Consider the following 27961-nt stretch of genomic DNA (forward strand, 5'->3'; position numbering starts at 1 on the left):
ATCTCAGGATCCTGGGATTGAGCCAGCATCAGAGCCCTGCATTGGCATCAGCATCAGCATCGGGCTCTCTGCTCAGCAGGGAGCCCGTTCCCTCTCTCTCTCTCTGCCTGCCTCTCTGCCTACTGGTGATCTCTGTCAAGTAAATAAATAAACTCTTTTTTTAAAAAAAAATTTTTTTTTTTTAAATAGAAAGAAAGAACCAGAGGGGTGCCTGCCTGGCTCAGTTGGTAGAGCATGAAACTCCTGATCTCGGGGTCATGAGTTCGAACCTCACAATGGGCACAAAGTTAATTTTTTTTTTTTAAGATTTACTCATTTATTTATTTAGACAGAGAAAGCATGCACACACATACATGCACAGCGGGGAGGAACAGCAGGAGAGGGGGAGAAAAACCCAAGCCACTGCACTGAGCACGGAGCCTGATGTGGGGCCCAGTCCCATGATCCTGAGATCACGACCTGAGCCCAAACCAAGAGTCAGAAGCTTAACCAACAGTGCCACCCAGATGCACCCAAAGTTAACTCTAAATAATTAAATAAAAATAAAAAAGAAGAACCAGATATATGTATACACACACTAAAAGTGATGTGTTATTGGAATAAAAGCAGATTGAACAAGGTTAATCTATTTGTTTATATGTGCATATACAAAGAAGAAATCTGAGAAGGTATATACAAACCTCTAGAGAGTTACTGGGAAGAAGTAGAATTGAGTTGGCCAAGAGGTAAGGGGACTTTAAATTTTCACTAGATAGGTTTAACATTTTTTTTCATTTTTATTTATTTTTTATAAACATATAATATATATTTTTATCCCCAGGGGTACAGGTCTGTGAATCGCCAGGTTTACACACTTCACAGCACTCACCATAGCACATACCCTCCCCAGTGTCCATAACCCTACCCCACTTCTCCCAAGCCCCCCTCCCCCCAGCAACCCTCAGTTTGTTTTATGACATTAAGAGTCACTTATGGTTTGTCTCTCTCCCAATCCCATCTTGTTTCATTTATTCTTCTCCTACCCCCTTAACCCCCGATGTTGCGTCTCCACTTCCTCATACCAGGGAGATCATATGATAGTTGTCTTTCTCCGATTGACTTATTTCACTAAGCATGAAACCCTCTAGTTCCATCCATGTCGTCGCAAATGGCAAGATTTCATTTCTTTTGATGGCTGCATAGTATTCCATTATGTATATATACCACATCTACTTTATCCATTCATCTGTTGATGGACATTTAGGTTCTTTCCATAGTTTGGCTATTGTAGACACTGCTGCTATAAACATTCAGGTGCACGTGCCCATTGGGATCACTACGTTTCTATCATTAGGGTAAATACCCAGTAATGCAATTGCTGGGTCATAGGGTAGTTCTATTTTCAACATTTTGAGGAACCTCCATGCTGTTTTCCAGAGTGGTTGCACCAGCTTACATTCCCACCAACAGTGTAGGAGGGTTCCCCTTTCTCCGCATCCTTGCCAGCATCTGTCATTTCCTGACTTGTTAATTTTAGCCATTCTGACTGGTGTGAGGTGATATCTCATTGTGGTTTTGATTTGTATTTCCCTGATGCCGAGTGATATGGAGCACTTTTTCATGTGTCTGTTGGCCACCTGGATGTCTTCTTTGCAGAAATGTCTGTTCATGTCTTCTGCCCGTGTCTTGATTGGATTACTTGTTCTTTGGGTGTTGAGTTTGCTAGGTTCTTTATAGATTTTGGACACTAGCCCTTTATCTGATATGTCATTTGCAAATATCTTCTCCCATTCTGTCAGTTGTCTTTTGGTTTTGTTAACTGTTTCCTTTGCTGTGCAAAAGCTTTTGATCTTGATAAAATCCCAATAGTTCATTTTTGCCCTTGCTTCCCTTGCCTTTGGCGATGTTCCTAGGAAAATGTTGTTGTGGCTGAGGTCGAAGAGGTTGCTGCCTGTGTTCTCCTCAAGGATTTTGATGGATTCCTTTCTCACATTGAGGTCCTTCATCCATTTTCAGTCTATTTTTGTGTGTGGTGTAAGGAAATGGTCCAATTTCATTTTTCTGCATGTGGCCATCCAGTTTTCCCAACACCATTTATTGAAGAGGCTGTCCTTTTTCCATTGGACATTCTTTCCTGCTTTGTTGAAGATTAGTTGACCATAGAGTTGAGGATCTATTTCTGGGCTCTCTATTCTTTTCCATTGGTCTATGTGTCTGTTTTTGTGCCAGTACCATGATGACAGCTTTGTAATAGAGCTTGAAGTCCGGAATTGTGATGCCATCAACTTTGGCTTTCTTTTTCAATATTCCTTTGGCTATTCGAGGTCTTTTCTGGTTCCATATAAATTTTAGGATTATTTTTTCCATTTCTTTGAAAAAAATGGATGGTATTTTGATAGGAATTGCATTAAATGATTGCTTTAGGTAGCACAGACATTTTCACAATATTTATTCTTCCGATTCAGGAGCCTGGAACATTTTTCCATTTCTTTGTGTCTTCCTCGATTTCTTTCATGAGTACTTTATAGTTTCTGAGTATAGGTTCTTAGCATCTTTGGTTAGGTTTATTCCTAGGTATCTTATGGGTTTGGGTGCAATTATAAATGGGATTGATGCCTTAATTTCTCTTTCTTCTGTCTTGTTGTTGGTGTAGAGAAATGCAACAGATTTCTGTGCATTCATTTTATATCGTGATACTTTACTGAATTCCTGTACAATTTCTAGCAGTTTTGGAGTGGAGTCTTTTGGGTTTTCACATATAGTATCATATCATCTGCGAAGAGTGATAGTTTGACTTCTTCTTTGCTGATCTGGATGCCCTTAATTTCCTTTTGTTGTCTGATTGCGGAGGCTAGGGCTTCTAATTCTATGTTGAATAGCAATGGTGATAATGGACATCCCTGCCATGTTCCTGACCTTAGTGGAAAAGCTTTCAGTTTTTATCCACTGAGAATGATATTTGTGGTGGGTTTTTCATAAATGACTTTGATAATATTGAGGTATGTGCCCTCTATCCCTACACTTTGAAGAGTTTTGATCAGGAAGGGATGCTGTACTTTGTCAAATGCTTTTTCAGCATCTATTGGGAGTATCATATGGTTCTTGTTCTTTATTAACGTGTTGTATCACATTGATTGATTTGCAGATGTTGAACCAACCTTGCAGCCCTGGAATAAATCCCACTTGGTCGTAGTGAATAATCCTTTTAATGTACTGTTGAATCCTACTGGCTAGTATTTTGGTGAGAATTTTTGCATCTGTGTTCATCAAAGATATTGGTCTGTAGTTCTCTTTTTTGGGGGGGGATCCTTGTCTGGTTTTGGGATCAAGGTGATGCTGGCCTCATAAAATGAGTTTGGAAGTTTTCCTTCCATTTCTATTTTTTGGAACATTTTCAGGAGAATAGGAATTAATTCTTCTTTAAATGTTTGGTAGAATTCCCCCGAGAAGCCATCTGGCCCTAGGCTTTTGTTTGTTTGGAGATTTTTGATGACTGTTTCAATCTCCTTACTGGTTATGGGTCTGTTCAGGCTTTCTATTTCTTCCTGGTTCAGTTGTGGTAGTTTATATGTCTCTAGGAATGCATCCATTTCTTCCAGATTGTCAAATTTGCAGGCATATTTTTGCTCATAATATGTTCTTATAATTGTTTGTATTTCTTTGGTGTTAGTTGTGATCTCTCCTCTTTCATTCATGATTTTATTTATTTGGGTCCTTTCTCTTTTCTTCTTGATAAGTCTGGCTAGGGGTTTATCAATCTTATTAATTCTTTCAAAGAACCAGCTCTTAGTTTCATTGATTTGTTCTATTGTTTTTTTGGTTTCTATTTCATTGATTTCTGCTCTGATCTTTATGATTTCTCTTCTCCTGCTGGGTTTAGGCTTTCTTTCTTGTTCTTTCTCCAGCTCCTTTAGGTGTAGGCTTAGGTTGTGTACCTGAGACCTTTCTTGTTTCTTGAGAAAGGCTTGAACCACTATATATGTTCCTCTCAGGACTGCCTTTGCTGTGTCCCGCATATTTTGAACCATTTTGTTTTCATTATCATTTGTTTCCATGAATTTTTTCAAATCTTCCTTAATTTCCTGGTTGACCCATTCATTCTTTAGAAGGATGCTGTTTAGTCTCCATGTATTTGTGTTCTTTTCAAATTTCCTCTTGTGATTGAGTTCTAGCTTCAGAGCATTGTGGTCTGAAAATATGCAGGGAATGATCCCAATCTTTTTTACCGGTTGAGACCTGATTTAGGACCAAGGATGTGATCTATTCTGGAGAATGTTCCATGTGCACTAGAGAAGAATGTGTATTCTGTTGCTTTGGGATGAAATGTTCTGAATATATCTGTGATGTCCATCTGGTCCAGTGTGTCATTTAAGGCCTTTATTTCCTTGTTGATCTTTGGCTTGGATGATCTGTTCATTTCAGTGAGGGGAGTGTTAAAGTCCCCTGCTATTATTGTATTTTTGTTGATTGTGTTTCTTTGATTTTGTTATTAATTGGTTTATATAGTTGGCTGCTCCCACGTTAGGGGCATAGATATTTAAAATTGTTAGATCGTCTTGTTGAACAGATCCTTTGAGTATCATATAGTGTCCTTCTTCATCTCTTATTATAGTCTGGCTTAAAATCTAATTGATCTGATATAAGGATTGCCACTCCTGCTTTCTTCTGATGTCCATTAGCATGGTAAATTGTTTTCCACCCCCTCACTTTAAATCTGGAGGTGTCTTCAGGTTTAAAATGAGTTTCTTGTAGGCAACAAAAAGATGGGTTTTGTTTTTTTTATCCATTCTGATACCCTGTGTCTTTTGATTGGGGCATTTAGCCTATTAACATTCAGGGTAACTACTGAGAGATATGAATTTAGTGCCATTGTATTGCCTGTAAGGTGACTGTTACTGTATATTGTCTCTGTTCCTTTCTGATCTACTACTTTTAGGCTCTCTCTTTGCTTAGAGGACCCCTTTCAATATTTCCTATAGAGCTGGTTTGGTGTTTGCAAATTCTTTCAGTTTTTGTTTGTCCTGGAAGCTTTTAATCTCTCCTTCTATTTTCAATGATAGCCTAGTTGGATATAGTATTCTTGGCTGCATGCTTTTCTCGTTTAGTGCTCTGAATATATCATGCCAGCTCTTTCTGGCCTGTCAGGTCTCTGTAGGTAAGTCTGCTACCAATCTAATATTTTTACCATTGTATGTTACAGACTTCTTTTCCTGGGCTGCTTTCAGGATTTTCTCTTTGTCACTAAGACTTGTAAATTTTACTATTAGGTGATGGGGTGTGGACTTATTCTTATTGATTTTGAGGGGGGGTACTCTGCACCTCCTGGATTTTGATGCTTGTTCACTTTGCCATATTGGGGAAATTCTCTCCATAATTCTCTCCAATATACCTTCTGTTCCCCTCTCTCTTTCTTCTTCTTCTGGAATCCCAATTATTCTAATATTGTTTTGTCTTATGGTGTCACTTATCTCTCGAATTCTGCCCTCATGGTCCAGTAGCTATTTGTCCCTCTTTTGCTCAGCTTCTTTATTCTCTGTCATTTGGTCTTCTATATCACTAATTCTTTCTTTTGCCTCATTTATCCTAGCAGTCAGAGCCTCCATTTTTGATTGTACCTCATTAATAGCTTTTTTTATTTCAACTTGGTTAGATTTTAGTTCTTTTATTTCTTCAGAAAGGGCTTTTATATCTCCTGAGAGGGTTTCTCTAATATCATCCGCCTTTTTCGAGCCTGGCTAGAACCTTGAGAATCGTCATTCTGAACTCTAGATCTGACATATTACCAATGTCTGTATTGATTAGGTCCCTCGCCTTCGGTACTGCCTCTTGTTCTTTTTTTTGTGGTGAATTTTTCCGCCTTGTCATTTTGTCCAGATAAGAGTAGATGAAGGAGCAAGTAAAATACTAAAAGGGTGGCAAAGACCCCAGGAAAATATGCTTTAACCAAATCAGAAGAGATCCCAAATCGTGAGGGGCGAGAAAAGGGATAAAAAGAGGTTCAGAGGGTGCCTGGGTGGCTCAGTGGGTTAAGCCGCTGCCTTCGGCTCAGGTCATGATCTCAGGGTCCTGGGATCGAGTCCCGCATCGGGCTCTTTGCTCAGCGGAGAGCCTGCTTCCTCCTCTCTCTCTCCACCTGCCTCTCTGCCTACTTGTGATCTCTGTCAAATAAATAAAATCTTTAAAAAGAAAAAAAAAAGAGATTCAGAAAGAAAAAAGAAAAAAAAAAGAAACAATTAAAAAGAAAACGAATAAAGAAATAGAAAAAAGAAAATATATATACATATTAGATAAACTAGTTAAAAAACATTTTAAAAAGGGTAAAAGTTTAAAAAATTTAGCAAAAGAAGAGAGAAAAAAATTTAAAAAGAAAAAAAATTAATTAACTACAAGACTAAAGAATCATGGGGAGAAAGCCATGAGTTCCATGCTTTGGTTTCTCCTCCTCTGGAATTCTGCTGCTCTCCTTGGTATTGAAACCGCACTCCTTGGTAGGTGAACTTGGTCCTGGCTGGATTTCCTGTTGATCTTCTGGGGGAGGGGCCTGTTGTAGTGATTCTCAAGTGTCTTTGCCCCAGGCGGAATTGCACCGTCCTTACCAGGAGCTGGGCTGAGTAATCTGCTCGGGTTCGCATTCAAGAGCTTTTGTTCCCTGAACGCTTTCCTTAGAGTTCCGGAAGACGGGAATGGAAATGGCGGCCTCCCGGTCTCCGGCCCGGTGGAGCTGAGAGCTCGGGGCCCCATTCCTCAGTGCTCCCTCAGAGAACAGCGCCCATTTACTCCCATCTCCCTGGCCTTTGGCAGCACTCCGAGCTCACTGAGCCTGCGACCCGTTCAAGGTAACCCCCGAGCTGTGAGCTCACTCCTCGGCTCTGTCTCTGTAGCCAGCTTCCCCGTTCTAATACCTGCAAGCTCTGCGACACTCAGACACCCCTGATCTTTCTGTGACCCTACGGGGCCTGAGGCCACACTGACCCTGCATGAGCTTAACCCCGTTTTAGCCTCTGGAGCAATGTGCCTCAGCGGAACAGACTTTTAAAAGTCCCGATTTTGTGCTCCATTGCTCCGCCGCTTGCGGGGAGCTGGACCCTCCCCACCACAGTCTATCTTCCGGTTGCTTTGGATTCACTTCTCTACCAGTCCTACCTTTCAGAAAGTGGTTGATTTTCTGCTTCTAGAATTCCTGTTCTTCTTCTCTTCTATCTCCCGTTGGATTTGTAGGTGTTTGCAATCTTTAGATAAGCTATCTAGCTGATCTCCTGCTACCTGAAGTAGTCTCAGCCTGCTACTTCTCTGCCATCTTCGGTTTCTTTAACGTTTTACAACAGCATTGATTTTTTTTCTAGCTTTGCTGAGGTATAATTGACAACTTAAAATTGTTTTGTTTTGTTTTGTTTTTATAGATTTTGTGTATTTATTTCACAGAGAAAGACACAGCAAGAGAGGGAACATAAGCAGAGGGAGAGGGAGAAGCAGTCTTCCCACCAAGCAGGGAGCCCAATGCAGGGCTTGATTCCAGGACCCTGGGATCCTGACCTGAGCCGAGGCAGGCGCTTAACAACTGAGCCACAGTCGTTGTTGTCAGGTACTCCGACAGCTTAAAATTGTTTATATTTAGGGTGTACAACTTGATCTGAAACACACTATGAAATAACCACCATAATCAGCTAATTAATATAGTAATGTATTCATCACAACTCACATAATTACCACAACAAAATCCTGAGATCTAGTCTCTTAGCAAATTTCAAGAATACAGTAATCATTAATTATGAACATGTATGTTAATTCTCCGGAAATTATTCATCTTGCATTACTGAAACTTTGTACCCCTTATCCAACATCTCCCCATATTGATTTAGAATAATTTAATAAATTTTGTGAATTTAATCAGTGAGTTAAATGAAATTAATGACTGTTTAAAAGGCTGATTTTTTTTTTAAAGATTTATTTTAAATCACAGCAAGCATGAAGGGAAAAGACATAATAATTAAAGGTTGGCCTTACCTGGTGAGCCCTGGAATTTGGCTCTTTTAACTGTAAGAGAAAAAAAGAGGACACCATGAAGAATTTTTGCAAATTCATTAACTAAACCAACATTTCTTAAGCATCTACTATATACCAGTGGTAGAGTTAGAACTAGATTTGTAAGTCTAAGTCTAAGAGAAAGATGCTGGGACATCTGAGCAAAGCTTGAAGGCAGTGAGTTAAAAGGGCCTTTACAAATCATCCAATCTCTTCCTCAACACAGAAATCTCTTACAGCCTTTGACAACGAGGTAGAGGAAACTAAATTACTCCTATGGCAGGGAACCAGTTTCGTGTCACATATCTAAGGTTTAAGTTATATATGTTTCTCATTTAAAGCCCATCATAAAAACTCCCTCCATTTCATTCATGCCAAAAGACAAGTTCAACAGGCAGATTTAAACAACAGATTTTAGGGCGCCTGGGTGGCTCAGTGGGTTAAGCCGCTGCCTTCGGCTCAGGTCATGATCTCAGGGTCCTGGGATCGAGTCCCGCATCGGGCTCTCTGCTCAGCAGGGAGCCTGCTTCCCTCTCTCTCTCTCTCTCTCTGCCTGCCTCTCCATCTACTTGTGATTTCTCTCTGTCAAATAAATAAATAAAATCTTTTAAAAAATAAAAAAAAATTAAAAATTAAAAAAAATAAAAATAAAAATAAACAACAGATTTTAAACAATGGGGAGAAGTAATTTCTTTTTTTTTTTAAGATTTTATTTATTTATTTGACAGAGGGAGAGAGATCACAAGTAGGCAGAGAGGCAGGCAGAGAGAGAGGAGGAAGCAGGCTCCCTGCGGAGCAGAGAGCCCGACATGGGGCTCGATCCCAGGACCCTGGGATCATGACCCGAGCTGAAGGCAGAGGTTTTAACCCACTGAGCCACCCAGGTTCCCCAGGAGAAGTAATTTCTTGCTGGGAATAAACAAGTTAACAAGAGACGCTCCTATCCAAATGATCACAAAGAGCTATTTACTAAACCTCAGTGCAGGACTGCAAAAGAACAAAACCCTCACTAGGATTGCAGCATGCCAGCTTCTAGGAAAGGTCAAAGACAACAAACATGCAGGAGAACTGCTAAATTCCAGTAAACATGAAACATTTTCCCATTAATGAAGAGTAGGACAGAGTTTGCAGGGATAGGGGGAGAATAAAAAGAAATCCCAAGACAACTGAAAGCTTCTCCTAAGCTGACATCCAAGCTCTTCCTAACACATCCAAGAGAATGGGTAATCCAGTACCTTCTTACAAGACCCTCACCATTTTTAGATTTCAGGAAATTTTAGCATTAACACTTAATGCTAAAATCTATTTTACTGAATCAAAGTATATCTCCCACTGGATTGTCCCTTGCAGTCTCACATCAATCCCTCTTCCCAATTATTCAATTATTCTTTAATAGTTTCATTTAATCTAAGACTTACTATAAAGCTACAGTAATCAAGATACCATAGCACTGGCAAAAATAGACATAGACCAATGAAATAAAATTGAAATATATTTTTAAAAAATTAAAAATTTAAAAAAAATTTTAAAAATTGAAATATATATAAGATATATAACTATAACACATTATCTTTACTTCATACACATGTAAAACTTGAAATGGATCATGAACAGAACTAAATATGAGCTAAAACTATAAAATATCTAGGAGAAAAAGGAAAATCATAGTGATCTTGGGCTAGGCCAAGATTTCTTAAATTGAATAAAAAATTATGAACTTTAAAAGAAAAAAATGGATAGACTAGACTGAGAATTTAAAACATGCATTCCTCAAGACACTATTAAAAAGGCAAGTCTGGGGCACCTGGGTAGCTCAAGCAGTTAAGCTTCTGAGTCTTGATTTCGGCTCAGGTCACAATCTCAGGGTCATGGGATCAAGCCCTGTGTCCAGCTCCACAGTCATCATGGAGTCTGCTTGGGAGTCTGCTTAGGATTCTTTCTCTCCTTCTCCCCCTCCCCTGGCTCGCACACATGCTAAGTAAATGAATAAAACCTTTAAAAAAAAAAAAGGCAAGTTTAGGAGGAAATATTTGCAAAACATATATGGTAAGACTGATAAAGGACTATAAGAAGAAATCTCAAAACTCAATATTAAGAAATCAAGAACCCACATTTAAAACCGTAGAAAGGAAGGCACTGGGCTGGCTTAGTTGGTAGACCATGTGACTGTTGGTCTAGGGGTCATGAGTTTCAACCCCACACTGGGTGTAGAGCTTACTTAAAAACAAAAAAAAAATTTTTTTAAACACACTTAACGAATTAAATACTTATGTATAAACCTAAAAAATATGTACAAGATCTAGACAAGGAATACTACAAAACTCTGATGAAAGATATAAAAGAAGTAATTAGAGAAATAATCCATCCTCATGGATAGGAAGACTCAATATTATCAAGATGTCAGTTCTTTCCAGCTTGACCTAGAGATTCAAAACAATCCTAATCAAAATCCCAGCAAGTTAATATTAAAATTTCCTGCATCACTTAAAAAAAGCAGTTCAAAAATACTACTTTACACTACAACCCTGCATGACTAAGATTTTGAACATCTAAATTGATGGCTTTTACCCATGAGTTATTTAATATTGTTAGCACTATAATATTATATGAGTCACTTATATTTGTATTATCATGTAATGGTAATTTTATGTAAATGTAATGATATAATTAAACAGAATTCTGACCATCATAGTCTGCTAACCTTTAAAATGTCACTTATTCCTTCATTGGCTTGCTACTTTCAAAATAAAGTAAAAGGCTCTTTATTTAAAAAAAAAAAAAAAATCCCAGCAAGCTATCTTGTGGATATGGACAAACTGATTGTAAAGTTTATATGGAAAAGCATAACACCCACAACAGCCAACTCTATGCTGAAGTTCCAGACCAATTTTACCCAACTTTGGAGACTTACTATAAAGCTAATAAAAGTTAGTATGGTTTTAGTGAAAAAAAACAGAAGAATAGATCAAATAGAACAGAAAAGCAAGAAACAGACCCACATAAATATAGCCACCTAATTTTTTTTTAAAGATTTTATCTTTCAGCAACCTCTACATCCAATATGGGTGTCAAACTTACAACGCCGAGAGATACCTGGCTCCATCCACCAACTGAGCCAACCAGGAGCCCCAGTCAACTAATCTTCGACAAAGGAACAAAGGCAATACAATGGAGCAAGAATAGCCTTTTCAACAAATGATGCTGACTAATGGACGTGTACATGGTGGGGAAAAAAAAAATCTAGAGACAGACTTTCACAAAAATTAACTCAAAATGGATCACAGGCCTAAATGTAAAACAAAATCATGAAATTCCTAGAAGATAACATAAGAGAAAATGCAGATGACCTTGGGTATGATTAGGACTTTTTCAGACACAACACGAAGGCACAATTCACAAAAGAAGTAATTGATTAGCTGGACTTCAGTAAATTAAAAACAGCTCTGTGAAAGGCCATGACAAAAAGAATGAGAAGATAAGCCACAGAATGGGAAAAAGTATTTGCAAAAGACACATCTCATATAGGACTGTTATCCAAAATACACGAAGAACTACTAAAACTCAACAGTAAGAAAACACACAACTTGATTTATTTTTTTTAAGATTTTATTTATTTATTTGACAGAGATCAGGAGTAGGCAGAGAGAGAGAGAAAGAGAGAGAGAGAGAGAGAAGGAAGGAAGCAGGCTTCCTGCTGAGCAGAGAGCCCAATGTGGGGCTCGACCCCAGGGACCCTGGGATCATGATCCGAGCCAAAGATAGAGGCTTTAAACGACTGAGCCCGCACTACTTGATTTAAAAATGAACAAAAGACATTAACAGACACTTCACTGAAGAAGATATACAAGATAGCAAGTAACCCCATGAAGAGATGTTCAATATCATATGTCACTAGGGAATTACAAATTAAAACAATGGGGTTAAGCAAGGAAAAAACTGCCTAAAAACAATTAAATGTATGAGGTAGCTATTTGTCTTCTGGGCTCCTTAGTATCAAAACATTCTCCTTCTGAAGTAATCCTGAGAGAGATGGGAGACAGGACCTAAAACACACTACAGAAGCCAAAGGCAGCTGACATAGATGCAGTAATCAATACTCCCAACTTCAATTTTGAGGGAGTGAAACAAAGATGCAGGGTTGGTTAGAGAAAGCTGCAGAGAAGAGTTCTAAAGGACAACAGTAAATTTCCAGCATGTTAGAGCACCCCAATGGACCTTTCCTGTTAAGACATGTTTGGAGCTTATGCTAATTTTCCTTTTTATCTCCATTTTACAGATTAGCAAAAGTCAAGCTCACAGAGCTTCTATGGAAGGGTCAAATTAAGAATCTGTTGGCAACATCATATGGATAGTAAGTAATGGAGCTTGATAAAGGATTTATGTCTTCTGACTAAAAATTTAGTTCTTCACATTTCACCAGAATGCCAAAGCAGCAGCAGAAGGAAAAGAAAAAATAAAAAACTAGTCTCTATGCTAAGGAAGTTGGGAAAGAAAAGAAAAAAAAATGCAAGCACAAAGAGGAAAGATCCAATCATAAAATTCACTATGAGTCTACAAACCAAAAACCAGTGTTTGGGTGAAATGTGCCACAAAGAAAAGATCAATGAGGAGGGTGGGATAGCAATCAAAGTCTTCTAATGGGTAAAATATAGATAAGAAAAGAGACATAAGAAACAGCATTAAAAAGGCATGGGGAAAAAAATCACTGGAGCATCTTTTTCTACGTTGTCATGAAGGTAACATCACCTAATCCCAACAGTCCAAAGGCAGGCTAAGTCCACTAGCCCCACAAAATCTCCAAGAGTTTGGGTACAGGCATTTGGGGCTAGTTAAACACGGAGCTAAAACAAAGGAGTTATTATAATATCTTAAATCCAGAGCTTTTCCTATTTAAAAATATATCTTAAAAAAAATAATAAGAATAAAAAAATAAAGGAAAGTTTTCTAAATCCCCTTTGGAAAGACAGCATAAGGATACCAGAAAGTAGAAGTAGACACATTTTGTTCACGTTTCAGCTTTTTCTAGGTATAGTCCCTCTCTTCCTCTTTTATTATTACTTGCTCCTCCTCAAAACTGTGCCATTGTGTATTACCATAAATTCTTAACCTTTTAAAAATTAGACTCCTTTGGGGCGCCTGGGTGGCTCAGTGGGTTAAGCCGCTGCCTTCGGCTCAGGTCATGATCTCAGGGTCCTGGGATCGAGTCCCGCATCGGGCTCTCTGCTCGGCAGGGAGCCTGCTTCCCTCTCTCTCTCTCTCTCTCTGCCTGCCTCTCCGTCTACTTGTGATTTCTCTCTGTCAAATAAATAAATAAAATCTTTAAAAAAAAAATGCTTTTAAAAATTAGACTCCTTTGATAATTCAACAAAAGCTACAGATCTGCTCTTCAGAGCAGATGTATCCACAAAACAATGTACATATCAATGGTAAATTCATGCAGCTTAAGATCATCTCCTAATAAAATTGTTTTTTGCTAAAGTTACCAATGTTGTCATTCTCATTAGATTTTCCTAGTTTATATTTGCAAAAGCCTACTTTACTGACTAGTCTTAGGTCTATTTGCTCTATTAAAATGGGCTAATGACGTGGTGTTTGCCCATGGTGTCTGCAGGTTATCTCTTTGGAATTGGATAGAATCATTTCTAACTCAGGGTCTACTCTAGCAGTAGGAATAATAAACATAGGCCCTTGAGAAAATCACAGGAACATGTTTTTCTAAGTATTTGTCATAAAGATACAGCACCTAAAATCTGAGTGTCTCCCAACATTTCAATGATAACTCTTGAAATGTTACATTAATTCTGCAGAAGTAGAACTAAAAGAGCAGCAGCAAATGCTAGAAAACCATTGCAGTTATTTGGGAAAAGCACAGGACAAGGAACCAGACCTAGATTCTAGACCTGGTTCTGACACAGCTCATCTGTGGGCCCTTAAAAGTATTATCTTAGCCCTCGGGGTTTTCAGATAGAAGGTGAATATTATGTCTGCTCTGGAAAATAAAAGTTCTTGCATATTGAGTTTCTGTGTAAATGGGGAGAGAGGGAGATAAAAGAATTGATGTAAAAGGACAGTGAAATGTAAGAAAGCATTCATTTCAGTTCCCATTTTTAAATTAACTCCTATTTTTAAAAAGTAAAATGTTTTCATGACATGCATATTTTAATAAAAGCAACAGCACAAAAATTCACTTGAAAAGTCAAATTGCACTGGAGTTACTTGAAAAATAAGATCCTCAGAAGTGCTGGTGACCTAGTTTTACTGATTTATTTTGGAATTTGGATACTTATACTTAGAGAGTAACAAAGACTGCTTCAACTATCATTATTTTAAATCTTAGAATACTATATTAAAGTTGACCTATGTCCTATTTTTTACTTTTCTTTACTTGTCATAATATACATGTATATTTAAGTATCACATACTTTTCTTTATATAACTATAATGTTATTTTTTAAATCTTGATACCAGCTAAGGCAAGAGACTCCTGCCTAGTTCTTTAGTGTTTTGCTTACTCCTTTTTTTGCATCTCTTAACATAAGGTTTTTCCCCATTAATTTCTTTTTTTTTTTTTAAAGATTTTATTTATTTATTTGACAGACAGAGATCACAAGTAGGCAGAGAGGCAGGCAGAGAGAGAGAGAGAGAGAGAGGAGGAAGCAGGCTCCCTGCTGAGCAGAGAGCCCGATGCGGGACTTGATCCCAGGACCCTGAGATCATGACCTGAGCCGAAGGCAGTGGCTTAACCCACTGAGCCACCCAGGCGCCCCACCCCCATTAATTTCTTAATGTTGCTATGACATAAACAAGTTTTCAGATGATAACCAAACCTTTATAAATTTTATAATCAAATGGCAAGTTCCCAAAATCAGTGTTAAGATTGATCAAAACTGCATTTAACATCTATAAATCAAATAAGCAAACTTTACATTTTAAAAATATTTAGGTTTCCGCTGGCAGGTAGAACAGAAATTTTTAGGTTTCTTATACTTGAAAACAGCATGTCTTTTTATTTAACCCTTCTCTAATGTCTTAGTTTAATTAATTTAATTTGGCCCCATACATCTTTTGCTAGAACTCACTACAGAACTCTTTTTTTGTTATTGCCACTCATATTTGTACTACATAGAAGTGTGGTTAACTTTTTTATTTTTTAAGACTTTATTTATTTGACACAGAAAGAGAGATCACAAGTAGGGAGACAAGAGAGAGAGGAGGAAGAAGGCTGCCTGTTGAGCAGAGAGCCCGATAGAGGCTCGATCCCAGGACTCTGAAATCATGACCTGAGCCAAAGGCAGAGGCTGAACCCACTGAGCCACCCAGGTGCCCCGAAATGTAGTTAACTTTTGAAAACTACCTTAAATCCAATAACTCTGTTACATTCTTCTTTTAGGCCTAGATTCTCTGGTTTCCTTTACAGAAAATCACACCATCTATCATTTTTTTCTTTCTTTCCAAACCTAAAATTTTCCATTCTTTTTCTGATCTTATGGCAGAGGTTAGGACTTCTAATAAACTACTGAAAGTAATAAAAGTTGGCACCCTTGAACTGTTTGATTTTAAGCGGGATTTTTTTTTAAGATTTTATTTATTTTTATTAAGATTTTATTTATTTGACACAGAGAGAGGGAGTGTACGCACAAACAGGGGGAGCGGCCGTCAGAGGCAGAGAGAGAAGCAGGCTCTCTGTTGAGCAAGGAGCCTGATGCAGGACTTGATCCCAGAATGCTGGGATCATGACCTGGGCTAAAGGGAGATGCCCAACTGACTGAGCCACCCAGGTGTCCCAAGCAGAAGTTTTTAAAATATTAACACCTTGAACGTCAATTTCTTTATTGAAGTATAATGCATACATAGTTACATTAGTTTCAGGTGTACAAAATGATTCAACAAGTTCTTATGTCCACAAGTGTAGTTACCATCTGTCATCATACAGTTCTATTACAATACCGTTGACTATATTCCCTATGCTTTGTCTTTCCTTCATCCCTATAATTTATTCATTCCATAACTGGAAGCCTCTATCTTCCATCTACTCTTCACCCATTTTGCCCATCTCCCCCACCATCCCAACCCCCTCACATAATGGTATTTATGAGTTTGTTTCTGTGTTTTGTTTATTCATTTATTTTTTAGATTCCATTTACAAGTAAAATCGTATTGTATCTGTCTTTCTCTTACTTATTTCGCTCAGCACAATACCCTTTAGGTCTACCTATGTTGTTGCAAATGGCAACATCTCATCCTTTTTATGGCTAAGTGATTCCTTTATGTGTTTGTGAGTGTGTGTGTATACACATAAATAATTATTTAACGTTTCAATATTGAACACAATGTTTATTATAGGACTTTAACTTTGAAATAATTATAGATTTACAGAGAGTTGCAATGATAATAGAGGGATCCAAGGTACTCTTCACCCAGTTTCCCCCAACAGTTAAATCTTACAGAAATCTTATATAATCATACACAATGATATTACAATATCAAAACCAGGAAATTGGGGCACCTGGGTGGCGCATTTGTTGAGCATCTGCCTTCAGCTCAGGTCATGATACTGGGATCCTGGGATCGAGTCCCACATCAGGCTCCCTGCTCAGCAGGAAGTCTGCTTCTGCAGCTCCTACCCCCCATGCTTGTGTTCCCTCTCTTGCTGTCTTTCCCTATCAAATTTTTTAAAAAGCTTTAAAAAATAAATAAAAATAAAAGAAAGTGGTCTTTCAAGATGGCCTTTTTCCACTCAGCATAATGACCCTGAGGTCCAACCAAACTGTTCTATGTATTAATATAGAGCTATGTTTTTATATCCATTCTGCCAAACTCTTATGTACCTTGATCATTTACATCTAATATAATTCTTAAACTGTTAGGGCTTAAGTCTGTCATTTTTTGTTTTCTGTTTGTTCTCAGGTTTTTTCTCTATTTTCTTGACTTCCTGTGGGTTACTAAACTTTTTTTTTTTTTTGGACTCCATTTTTATTTGTAGCATATTTTAATGTATCACTTTGTACAGATTTTAGCAGTATCCCTTAGTATTACATTTTACACATATAACATCACAGTCTAAGGTTGTCAACATCTTACCAGTTCAAGTGAAGTATAGAAGCTGTTATATTGCCTTTAAGTCACCTTACCATTCATTCCTCTACTTCTATTACAATGATCTTAAATATTTCCACTACAAAGATAAGAACCAGGGGCACCTGGGTGGCTCAGTGGGTTAAGGTTAAGCCTCTGCCTTCCAATCAGGTCATGATCTCAGGGTACTCGGATCGAACCCTGCATCGGGCTCTCTGCGCAGCAAGGAGCTTACTTCCTCATCTCTCTCTCCCTCTGCCTACTTATGATCCCTCTCTGTCAAATAAATAAATAAAATCTTTAAAAAAAAAAAAGATAAGAACCACGTAGAACAAGATTCCAAATATTGAACATACTTTAGAAACTCAAGAAGCCGGGCGCCTGGGTGGCTCAGTGGGTTAAGCCGCTGCCTTCGGCTCAGGTCATGATCTCAGGGTCCTGGGATCGAGTCCCGCATCGGGCTCTTTGCTCAGCAGGGAGCCTGCTTCCCTCTCTCTCTCTCTGCCTGCCTCTCTGACTACTTGTGATTTCTCTCTGTCAAATAAATAAATAAAATCTTTAAAAAAAAAAAAAACTCAAGAAGCCTATTTTATTTATCCACATTTTTCTCTTTCCATTGTTCTTTCTTCCTGATGTTCCTAGATTTCTTCTTTTATCATTTCCTTACTGCTTGAAGAACTTTCTTCATCTAAGAACATGTTCATTCTTCAAAGATATTTTCACTGAATATAGAATTTTGAGTTGACTGTCTTTTTCTTCCTGCATTTGAAAAGTGTTGTACCACTTCCTTCTGGTCTCCATGGTTTCTAATGAGAAATCCACTGTCATTTAAACTGTTTTTACTCTGTATATTTCTCTTCTGCTGCTTTCAAGATTTTTGTCTTTAATTTACCAAAGTTTAATTATGACGTTTCTCGGTGTGGACTTCTTTTATTATGCTCAGCTTCTTAAATTTGTAGATTTATGCTTTTTGCCAATTTGAAAAGCTTTCAATCCATTGTTTCTTTGAATACTTTTTCATCCCCATCCTCTTTTTCCCCTCTGAAATTCTGATGACATGAGTATCAGATCTTTTCCAGTAATCCCACAGGTCTCTGAGATTCTCTTTACTTTTTTCAGTCTATTTTCTCTTATTGAAACAGCACAGTTTCTATTATCCTATCTTCAAGTTCACTGAACCTTCGCTCTCTTCATTCTGCCACTGGGATAATTCATTGAGGGTTTTTTGGTGATTATATTTTTTATTTCTAAAATTTCCACTTGGTTCTTCTTTAGATTTTCTATTTTTTTCCTGAGATTTTCTAGCTATTCATTTATTTCAAGTGCATTTATAATTGTTGACTGGAGCATTTTTATGATGGCAGTTTTAAAATCCTTGTCAGGTGATTCTAATAACTGTATCATCTCAGTTTTGGCACTTGTTGATCATCTAACACAAAGCAGCAAAAATATTCCCTTGAAATAATCAGAGTGATAGTCATAATATGAATGGTTTATATGAAAGGCCAAATATGTCTTAGATTACACCTCCCCAGTAGCATTTAACTATACAAAACCGATGTTTTAGTTTAGCTCAAAATGGATGGATACATTAAAACGGAAATCAAAGTACAGCCTGAAAGCAAGTGGTCTAAAGTTTGGTTTGGAACAGAGTCTGGATCAATACACAGCTGGCAAAGGTGACTGCAGGTAGACTCAAAGATATCAATGCTCCAGAATGGGAAGCTTACAAATTAGAAAAGCAACACCTTCTTTTACTCATAGACTTTTTTTTTATTCATAGACTTTTAAAATACAAAAGATATTAATGACCAGAAAAGATATCCAGGATGTATTATCAAGTAAAAATATATAATACACTTCATGTAATTGTTTTGTAAAATCAAACAAAAAATCTCACACCATATATAAAATTAACTCAAAACAGATCTAAGACCTAACTGTAAGAGCTCACACTATGAAAAGTCTTAGAAAACACAGACGTAAATCTTTATGACTTTAAATTAGGTGATGTTTTCTTATATAAAACACGTAAACACAAACAACAAAAGAAAAATAAATTGAACTTCACACTTAAATTTTCTTGTCAAAGGACACGATTAAGGAAGTGAAAATATAACCAGAGAATGGGAGAAAATATTTGCAAAGCATATACAAGGGTTTTGTATCTAGAATATATAAAAAACCTCTGTAACTTAATAAAAATAACCTGATTAAAAATGTGCTAAGAGGGGCGCCTGGGTGGCTCAGTGGGTTAAAGCCTCTGCCTTCAGCTCGGGTCATGATCCCAGAGTCCTGGGATGGAGCCCCACATCGGGCTCTCTGCTCAGCAGGGAGCTTGCTTCCCCCCTTCTCTCTCTGCCTGCCTCTCTACCTACTTGTGATCTCTGTCAAATAAAAATGTGCAAAGAATTTGAATAGATGCTTTTCCAAAGAAGATATACAAATGACCAACAAACACATGAAAGATGTTCAACATCATTAGTTATTAGGGAAATGTATGTGAAAACAAAACAAAAATGTAAATCAAAATTAGTATTCACAAACGAGATACCATTTCATACCCAATGGGATGGGTAAAATAAAAAAAATACCTTACTGGCTTGGATATGGAAAAAATTGGAATCAATATTCACCGCTGGTTGGAAATGTACAATGGTACAGATACTGTAACAACAGTTCACAGTTCCTCAAAACATTATATACAGAGCTACCATTTGGCTCCTAGGAACAATTCCACTCTCAGGTATACATCCAGGAAAAATGAAAACACATGCCCACACCAAAACATGTATACAAACGTTTGTAACATTATTCATAATATCAAGCAATATTCATAGTATCCAACCCAAATGTCCATGAACTAATAAATAGATAAATAAAATGTGATGTATCTATACAGAATATTATTCAGCCATAAAAAAGAATGAAATACTGAGGGGCACCTGGGTGGCTCAGTTGGTTGGGTGTTTGCCTTCAGCTTGGGTCATGATCTCAGGGTCCTGGGACCCAGCCCCATATAGGGCTCCCTGCTCAGCCAGGACCCTGCTTCTTCTCCCTCTCCCTTTGCCCCTCCCACCTCTCATGCTTTCTCTCTCTCTCTCTCTCTCTAATAAATAAATTAAATAGATTAAAAAAAAAAGAATGAACTACTGATAAATGCTACAACATGCAAAAAGGTTGAAAACATTATACTAAATGAAAGCAACCAGTCACAAAGGACTACATACTGCATTATTCTTTTTTTTTTTTAAGATTTTATTTATTTATTTATTTGACAGACAGAGATCACAAGTAGGCAGAGAGGCAGGCAGAGAGAGAGGAGGAAGCAGGCTCCCTGCCGAGCAGGGAGCCCGATGTGGGACTCGATCCCAGGACCCTGAGATCATGACCTGAGCCGAAGGCAGAGGCTCAACCCACTGAGCCACCCAGGCGCCCCTGCATGATTCTTTTTACATGATATAATATATCCAAAATTGGAAAAGCCAGAAATCAGATTCATGGTTACCAGGAGACAGAGGAAGAAGGAGTGATTACTTAATAATTATGAGGTGTTCTAGGATGATGAAAAAGTCTGAAAACTTTAGAGAGGTGGTGATTGTACAACCATTTTAAATATACTAAATGTCACTGAATTTTAATTTAAAATGGTTAATTGTATGTTTTATGAGTTCTGCTTCAATTTTTTAAAAAAATTGTACATGAATGTTCTTAGCAGCATTATTCATAATAACTCAAAAGCTGAAACAACCCAAACATCTATTAACAGATGAACAGAAAACAAAGTATGGTATATCCAAACAATGTAATCTCATTCAGCCATAAAAGGGATAAAAGTACTGATGAAAGCTAAAACTTGAATAAACTTCAAAAACATTATATTAAGTGAAAGAAACCACCCATAAAAGACAATTATAGTGAATAATTCCTTTTATATAAAATATCCAGAAAAGTAATTCTATGAAGAGAAAAAGCAGATTAGCAGGTGCCTAAGACTAGAGAGATTGGGGGGAAAAAGCAGAGTAACTGCTAATGGGTAAGGTGTTTCTTTTGGGGTGATAATGTTCTAGAACTGATTACACTGATGGTTGAACAACTCTGAATATACTAAAAACCACTGCAATGTAAACTTTAAGTGGATAAATTGTATAGTATGTGAATTACCTAAAAAAAAAAACTGTTATTTTAAAAAGGAAACAAAAATATATATGTAGGGGTGCCTGGATGGCTCATTAGGTTAAGCCTCTGCCTTCCACTGGGGTCATGATCCCAGGTTCCTGGGATCAAACCACACATGGGGCTCTCTGCTCAGCGGGGAGCCTGCTTCCCCACCCCCCCCCCGCCCCACCCCTGCCTGCCTGCCTCTCTGCCTACTTGTGATCTCTGTCAAATAACTAAATAAAAATCTTTAAAATATATATATATGTATGTATATATGCTTGCATATTTCTTACAAATAGGAATAAGAAAGGCGTAGAAAGATACACGCCATGTTGGCGGTTAGTTACCTCAGGAAATGAGACAGGGATAGATGTAAGGTTATCAAATTTTTTGAAGTTTTTAAATCCTTACATATCTTCATATTGTCCACTTATTAAAACAAACAGGTATTAATTTGGAAGTCTGAAAGGTTTAAAGTTTGAAAAGCATTAAATATGTATTTAAAATAAAACATTATACAACTCTACACTATCAACAATTTCCTCAAATTGTTAAAAAAAAAAAAAAAACAAGATGGATAAACAAACTTGGTATCTATCTAATTACAAAACTAATTTAAAAGTAGTATTCTCACAGACAAAACTGGGAAGGGCTCCAATCCCCTTTTATCATCTAATTTCACACTACCATTATGTACTTTAAAAAAAAAAAGTCATAACTCAACACTTAGGCCCTTTAATACTCCAGCAAACTTGGAAACCCTGGAAGTCAGGACTAAGGAGAGTCCACAGAAAGAGCATTTGGCCACAAACTCCTTATAAATAAAAAGCAAAAATAAGAGAAGATACGCTGTGCCTAACCCTCAAACCATTAACTTCAGCTCTTGAATATCTCTGACCTTGCTGAAGAATCAAATCTACAACGGGCACCCTTGAGATTACAGGAAATAATCCTATGCACACTGACTGCATCCGGTGACCTGGTTCCTCAGATATAGGGAATGGCTAACCTGCCTTGTTCAAGCTTGTTCTACTCAAGAAACAATAATCCCACTGCTGTTTTCAATATGGCATGGCACACATATTTATGTGTGTATACATGATTACCTGCAATTATTAATTTGTATATTTTGTTGTATTACACTTTTACATTTATCAAATACTTGGACATAAAATTGCACGACTGTGACTTCTGTCAGTCAACTGACCATAGGAGTTGGCTTAGCTGTTACGACTGGCTAACAAGATGTCCTTTTTCCTTTCCCCTTCTTTATGAGTAACCAGCAAATTTGAACACTCTAAAAAGAAAACTATACAATGAAAAATCATTTTCCTCTTAAAGTGATAGCAAATATTTTTTCATGTCTATCCAGTCTTTACAACTATCATTTTTAATGGTTCCCTAAAATAATCATGTTCTAAGTACCATATTATGTATTAAATCATTCTCCCATGAATCACACATTTACAAATTATTTTTTTTACACTGCCTTAAGTTGTTCATTTTTATGAGGGAAAATGAAATTTGGTCCTTAAAAGACACCTGGGTGCCTGAACTTAATGTTGGTTAAGCATCTGCCTTCAGCTCAGGTCATGATCCCAGAGTACTGGGATGGAGTACTGCATCACCATCATCATCATCATCATCATCAGGCTCCCTGTGGAGCCTCCTTCTCCCTCTGCCTGCCACTCCCCCTGCTTGTGTGTCCGCGCTCTCTCTGTCAAAGAAATACATAAAAACTTTATTTATTTATTTATTTATTTTTTAAAGATTTTATTTATTCATTTGACAGAGAGAGATCACAAGTAAGCAGAGAGGCAGGCAGAGAGAGAGGAAGGGAAGCAGGCTCCCTGCTGAGCAGAGAGCCCGATGCGGGACTCAATCCCAGGACCCTGAGATCATGACCTGAGCCGAAGGCAGCGGCTTAACCCACTGAACCACCCAGGTGCCCCCATAAAAACTTTTTTAAAAAAAAGTTTCTTGGGGCACCTGGGTGGCTCAGTCGTTAAGCGTCTGCCTTCGGCTCAGGTCATGATCCTAGGGTCCTGGGATAGAGCCCAGCATCAGGCTCCCTGCTCAGTGGGGAGCCTGCTTCTCCCTCTCCGACTCCCTCAGCTTGTATTCCCTTTCTCACTGTGTCTCTATCAAATAAATAAATAAAATCTTTAAAAAAAATAAAAAAGTTTCTTTATCAAAGGTACTCTGATAAAGTCCCAAGACTTCTTGGGACCACGGACTGAGAATGCAAGTCTGACTCCTACTTGGCCCTGACAAATCACTTGATAAATTCTTACTGAAATACAAAGACACAAAAAACAGGGAAAAGCCTGAAATTAGAGAAGTGTACAAAATGTTTAAAGATTTTTGGAATTCCTGATACATACCATGCACTTGGAAGTAGCAAACTAGCAGAATTTGAGAAGAGTTGTGGACAGGAGCTCAGAGGGTCTTGGCATTGGAGGAACATTCTTACTGAAGCAGTGGGAAGGACCCTCCTCTCATAAGGTGAGGTACAGCACCTGGAGATCAACTTGGCAGAATTTGAGGGTAGTTATACCAGAAAGCCTGGGGCATTAATGTTAGTTGCACAAGTGGCAAACCATTTTCTAGTGTAGCAAAGGTAGCTACACAAAACAGAGCCATTCAAAGCAGTGGGGTGGCCGTATTAGAGCTGAACCTGACATAGCAACTTTTCCGAAAACAAAATCCTACAAAAAGATAAGTTTCCCCTAAAAGAGTACCTTGCAGCCAGGGCTCCCTCCTCATTCCCTTGAGGTTGCCACATTACTTAACCAGCAATGAGGATCGTATGTTAAAATCTAAGAGGAAGTGGAAGTGACATCATCTAAGAAATGGTCATTTGCCTGTTTTGAGGGGGAGAGAGGGATGAGGGGAAAGCCACATATGAATGAAAATCTCATTATTCATGGAAGGGAAAAAAAGAACATTTAAATTGTTTTTGTTTGCTTTTAGAGAGGGAAAGGTAGAAGAGACAGGGAGAGAAAGAATTTTAAGCAGGCTCCAAGCCCAGCATAGAGCCAAATGCATGGCTTGATCTCATGACCCTAAGATCATCCTTGCGCAGGGGCCATGCTAATCTTCTCTGTATCGTTCCAATTTTAGTATATGTGCTGCCGAAGCGAGCACGACCCTAAGATCATGACCTGAGTGGAAATCAAGAGTCAGACGCTTAACCAATTGAGCCACCCAGGAGCCTCCATTTAAATTGTTTTTAAAAAGGCCATGAGGGGAGAGTGGGTGGCTTAGGGGGTTAAAGCCTCTGCCTTCAACTCGGGTCGTGGTCCCGGGGTCCTGGGATGGAGCCCCGCATCAGGCTCTCCACTCAGTGGGGAGCCTGCTTCCTCCTCTCTCTCTCTCTGTCTGCCTCTAGACCTACTTGAGATCTCTGTCAAATAAATAAATAAAATCTTTTTTAAAAAAAAATTAAAAATAAATAAAAAGACCATTAAAAAAAAAAAAGAAACAGACCATGAAATGATTCTAAAACCATGTAAGAACATAACATTCAAAGGTAAAGAGACACTTTTGAAATTATGGATTACAAAAAGAAGGTTCTAGGTAGTATTCCAGAGCCTCTAGTTATTTTTTTAATGGAGTCATAGAAGTAAAAGAGAAAAGGTAAAACAAAAGACTAAAATACTAAGGAAGCTTGATAAGAGATAGACAAAAATAAAAAGGAAGCTCAGTGAGATAAGTATACTGAGGTAAACATGAGGGGGAAAAATTTTTAAGACTTTTTTTTTTTAAGTAATCTCTACATCTGGGACGCCTGGGTGGCTCAGTTGGTTAAGCGGCTGCCTTCGGCTCAGGTCATGATCCCAGCATCCTGGGATCGAGTCCCACATCGGGCTCCTTGCTCGGCAGGGAGCCTGCTTCTCCCTCTGCCTCTGCCTGTCACTCTGTCTGCCTGTGCTTGCTCTCTCCCTCTCTCTCTCTCTGACAAATTTAAAAAAAAAAAAAAAATCTTCAAAAAAAAAAAACCCACTAAAGTAATCTCTACATCTAACACAGGTTTCAAACCTATAATCCGGAGATCAAGAGTCACATGCTCCACTGACCAGTCTTGAAAATAAAATCTTAAAAAAAGAAAAAAAGCACCATCTATCTATAGCTTCTAACAACAAAATATTACAAGCAAGGAACTCTCTACCCACCCAGTTACCATTCATATATGAAAAAGGAGCCCATTATGCTCTAGGTGCCTCACTAAAATAAATACCTCATCATTGGCCCTGAGCTAAGGAAAACAGCCCAGTGCAATTCTTCATATTTTTAAGTACTTGTGCCCCAAACGTAACCCTAACATCCTGTCCTCCTTTGATTATACCAAGGGTGATTCTCAAGCCCAAAGGCTACAAAGCAGCAGCAGCTCAACAAATGTCCTGAAGAAAAACTGTGCCAAAAGTAAACATTTATAAGGGGCAATCACTGACCAAATCAATCAGCCACTTAGCGGAAAGAAATGTAACTCACAGACACAAGTCTGAGAGTTGGGAGTAAGGCCAAATTGGGCGGGGGGGGGGGGGGGGGGGGCAATAAAGAACAAAAAAACACTGTCTCTGCTCCATATTGACAAATTCCTGAGGCTAAAGGGTTAACAAGATAGCCTGTTTATTAGAATTTCATACATTCCTGAACAATCTTTTAGTTCCCAAACTTTTAAGTTCTCTCTACTCAGAGAGACTAATTCCTAGTTGTGTGACTTTGGGGGTTTTCATGAAGCTAGGCTGAGCATTTGACAGTTCTCTTCATATCTTTCCTTTTAGATGTATCATCAAAGGTGAGGGGGGAAAAAGTATTTTGAGGAATCACTGGTAGTCTGATTATAATCAGAACTTAAAGAGTGAGGGTAAGAAATGGCAAAAGTTAAAGAGAAAGCCATGAAGGGCCTTGTAACCACGTTAGGAATCTGAGGGATTTTAAGCAGGGTAGTGCCCTGATCAGATCCACATTTTAGAAAATTTATTCTGGCTACAGTACAGAGAATAAACTGGAGGAAGGCAAGTTGAGGATCAATAAGAAGTCTGTTGCAGGGACACCTGGGTGGCTCAGTTAAGCGACTGCCTTTGGCTCAAGCCATGATCCCAGGGTCCTAGGATCTAGTCCTGCAAAGGGCTCCCTTGCTCAGCAAGGAGCCTGCTTCTTCCTCCATCTCGGCCTGCCACTCCCCTGCTTGTGCTCACTCACTCTCTCTCACACAAAAATAAACAAAATCTTTTTTAAAAAAGCTGTTATAGAATCCCAAGTTAGAGAGGATAGCAGTCTGTACCTAGACAGTGAGAACTTGAAGAGAGATGAAGGAAAAAGGGGATGAAGTTCTTAACAGGAAAGTCAAAGACTGGGAGAGCTGAGCAATGGCTATAACTCATGGCTGGCATCTCCGTATAGAACTGGAGATGCACTGAATGCCGGCCACCCCACACCCCAAGGTAAAGTAAAGCATAAGGAAAGCAAGCAGTAATTATCTCAAGAGGAGAGTGGAACAGGTACACAGCTTCTCCTCCCATACCTTGTCTACAATAGCAAGCACTAAACTTACACTTCTAATGGGAAGGGATGGGGCGAGGGGGGGGACTGATGTTCGTCCTAACAAAATTTATAATGTTTACTGATTGGCTGTTTACTTTTTTTTTATTATTTTTATTTATTTATTTGACAGACAGAGAGTTCACAAGTAGGCAGAAAGGCAAGCAGAGAGAGAGGGAGAAGCTGGCTCCCTGCCAAACAGAGAGCCCGATGCAGGGCTCCATCCCAGGACCCTGAGATCATGACCTGAGCTGAAGGCAGAGGCTTAACCCACTGAGCCACCCAAGTGCCCCTGACTGGCTGTTTAAATTATATGCACATGTAACTTTGATAAAAATATATATATTATAAAAAAAAAAAAAAAAGCAACATCTAGCAGGAAAGAAAAAGGCAGGAGAAAATATTTAGAGGCACCTGGAGTGCTCAGTAGATTGAGCATCCAACTCCGTTTCAGCTCAGGTCATTACCTCAGGATCCTGAGATCAAGCTTTGCATCAAGCTATGCACTCAATGTGGGATCTGCTATTCTTCTCCCTCTGTTCCTACCCTGCTCTCTCTCCTATAAATAAATAAAATCATTGAAAGAGAGAGAGAGAAAAAAAAACATCCAGCTTAATAGTCAGTTGTGGTTGGTCCTAGAATCTGACTACAGAGGTTGGAACCCAAGTTACTTCCATTTATTACCATATGATCTTGAGCAAGTTAATTACTTAATCTGTCAGGGCCTCATGTTTCATTTCCTTTAAAATAAAGATAACAGGTTTGTGAAAACTGACTTAATAAATGTCAAGCACTCAAAACAGATTCTGGCATAGAATAGGCAGTCAATAAATATCAGCTATTACAATGACTACTCATACTCATAATCTCCTGTCAAAATATACTCATATCAAAAATGGCCTGGAAGGGGGCACCTGAGTGGCTCAGTCAGTTGAACTTCCAACTCTTAATGGAGGCTTAAGTCAAAATCTCAGGGTTGTGAGATCAAGCCCCCACACTGGGCTGTGCTCAGCAGGGAGTCTGCTTGGGATTCTCTCCCTCTCCCTCTGCTCCTACCCCACTACACGCACATTCTCTCTCTAAAATAAAGGAATAAATCTTTTTTAAAAATAATAGCCAAGAAGTAGATTGTATATTATTTTTTTAAGATTTTATTTATTTGACAGACAGAGATCAC

General features: G+C 38.3%; 1 protein-coding gene and 1 non-coding gene across 10 annotated transcripts in view; both read right to left on the bottom strand.

Moving 5' to 3' along the window:
• The window catches only part of UNC13B (unc-13 homolog B), a 233267-nt gene that overhangs the window by 166467 nt on the left and 38839 nt on the right, over positions 1 to 27961 (bottom strand). For 7 of the 9 annotated variants that reach the window (XM_032308022.1, XM_032308017.1, XM_032308012.1 and 4 more), the window contains exon 2: positions 7984 to 8013. In XM_032308022.1, coding sequence (XP_032163913.1) covers positions 7984 to 8013 — 30 coding nt within the window. Of the gene's footprint in view, positions 1 to 7983; positions 8014 to 27961 lie in introns of those variants that run through there. The other 2 variants (XM_032308019.1, XM_032308021.1) reach the window with 2 other exon arrangements.
• LOC116571206 lies at positions 24278 to 24384 on the bottom strand. Its single transcript, XR_004277775.1, has one exon. It is a non-coding gene; the product is annotated as a U6 spliceosomal RNA (small nuclear RNA).

Source organism: Mustela erminea, chromosome 12 (genome assembly GCF_009829155.1).
Source record: "Mustela erminea isolate mMusErm1 chromosome 12, mMusErm1.Pri, whole genome shotgun sequence".
Taxonomy (NCBI): domain Eukaryota; kingdom Metazoa; phylum Chordata; class Mammalia; order Carnivora; family Mustelidae; genus Mustela; species Mustela erminea.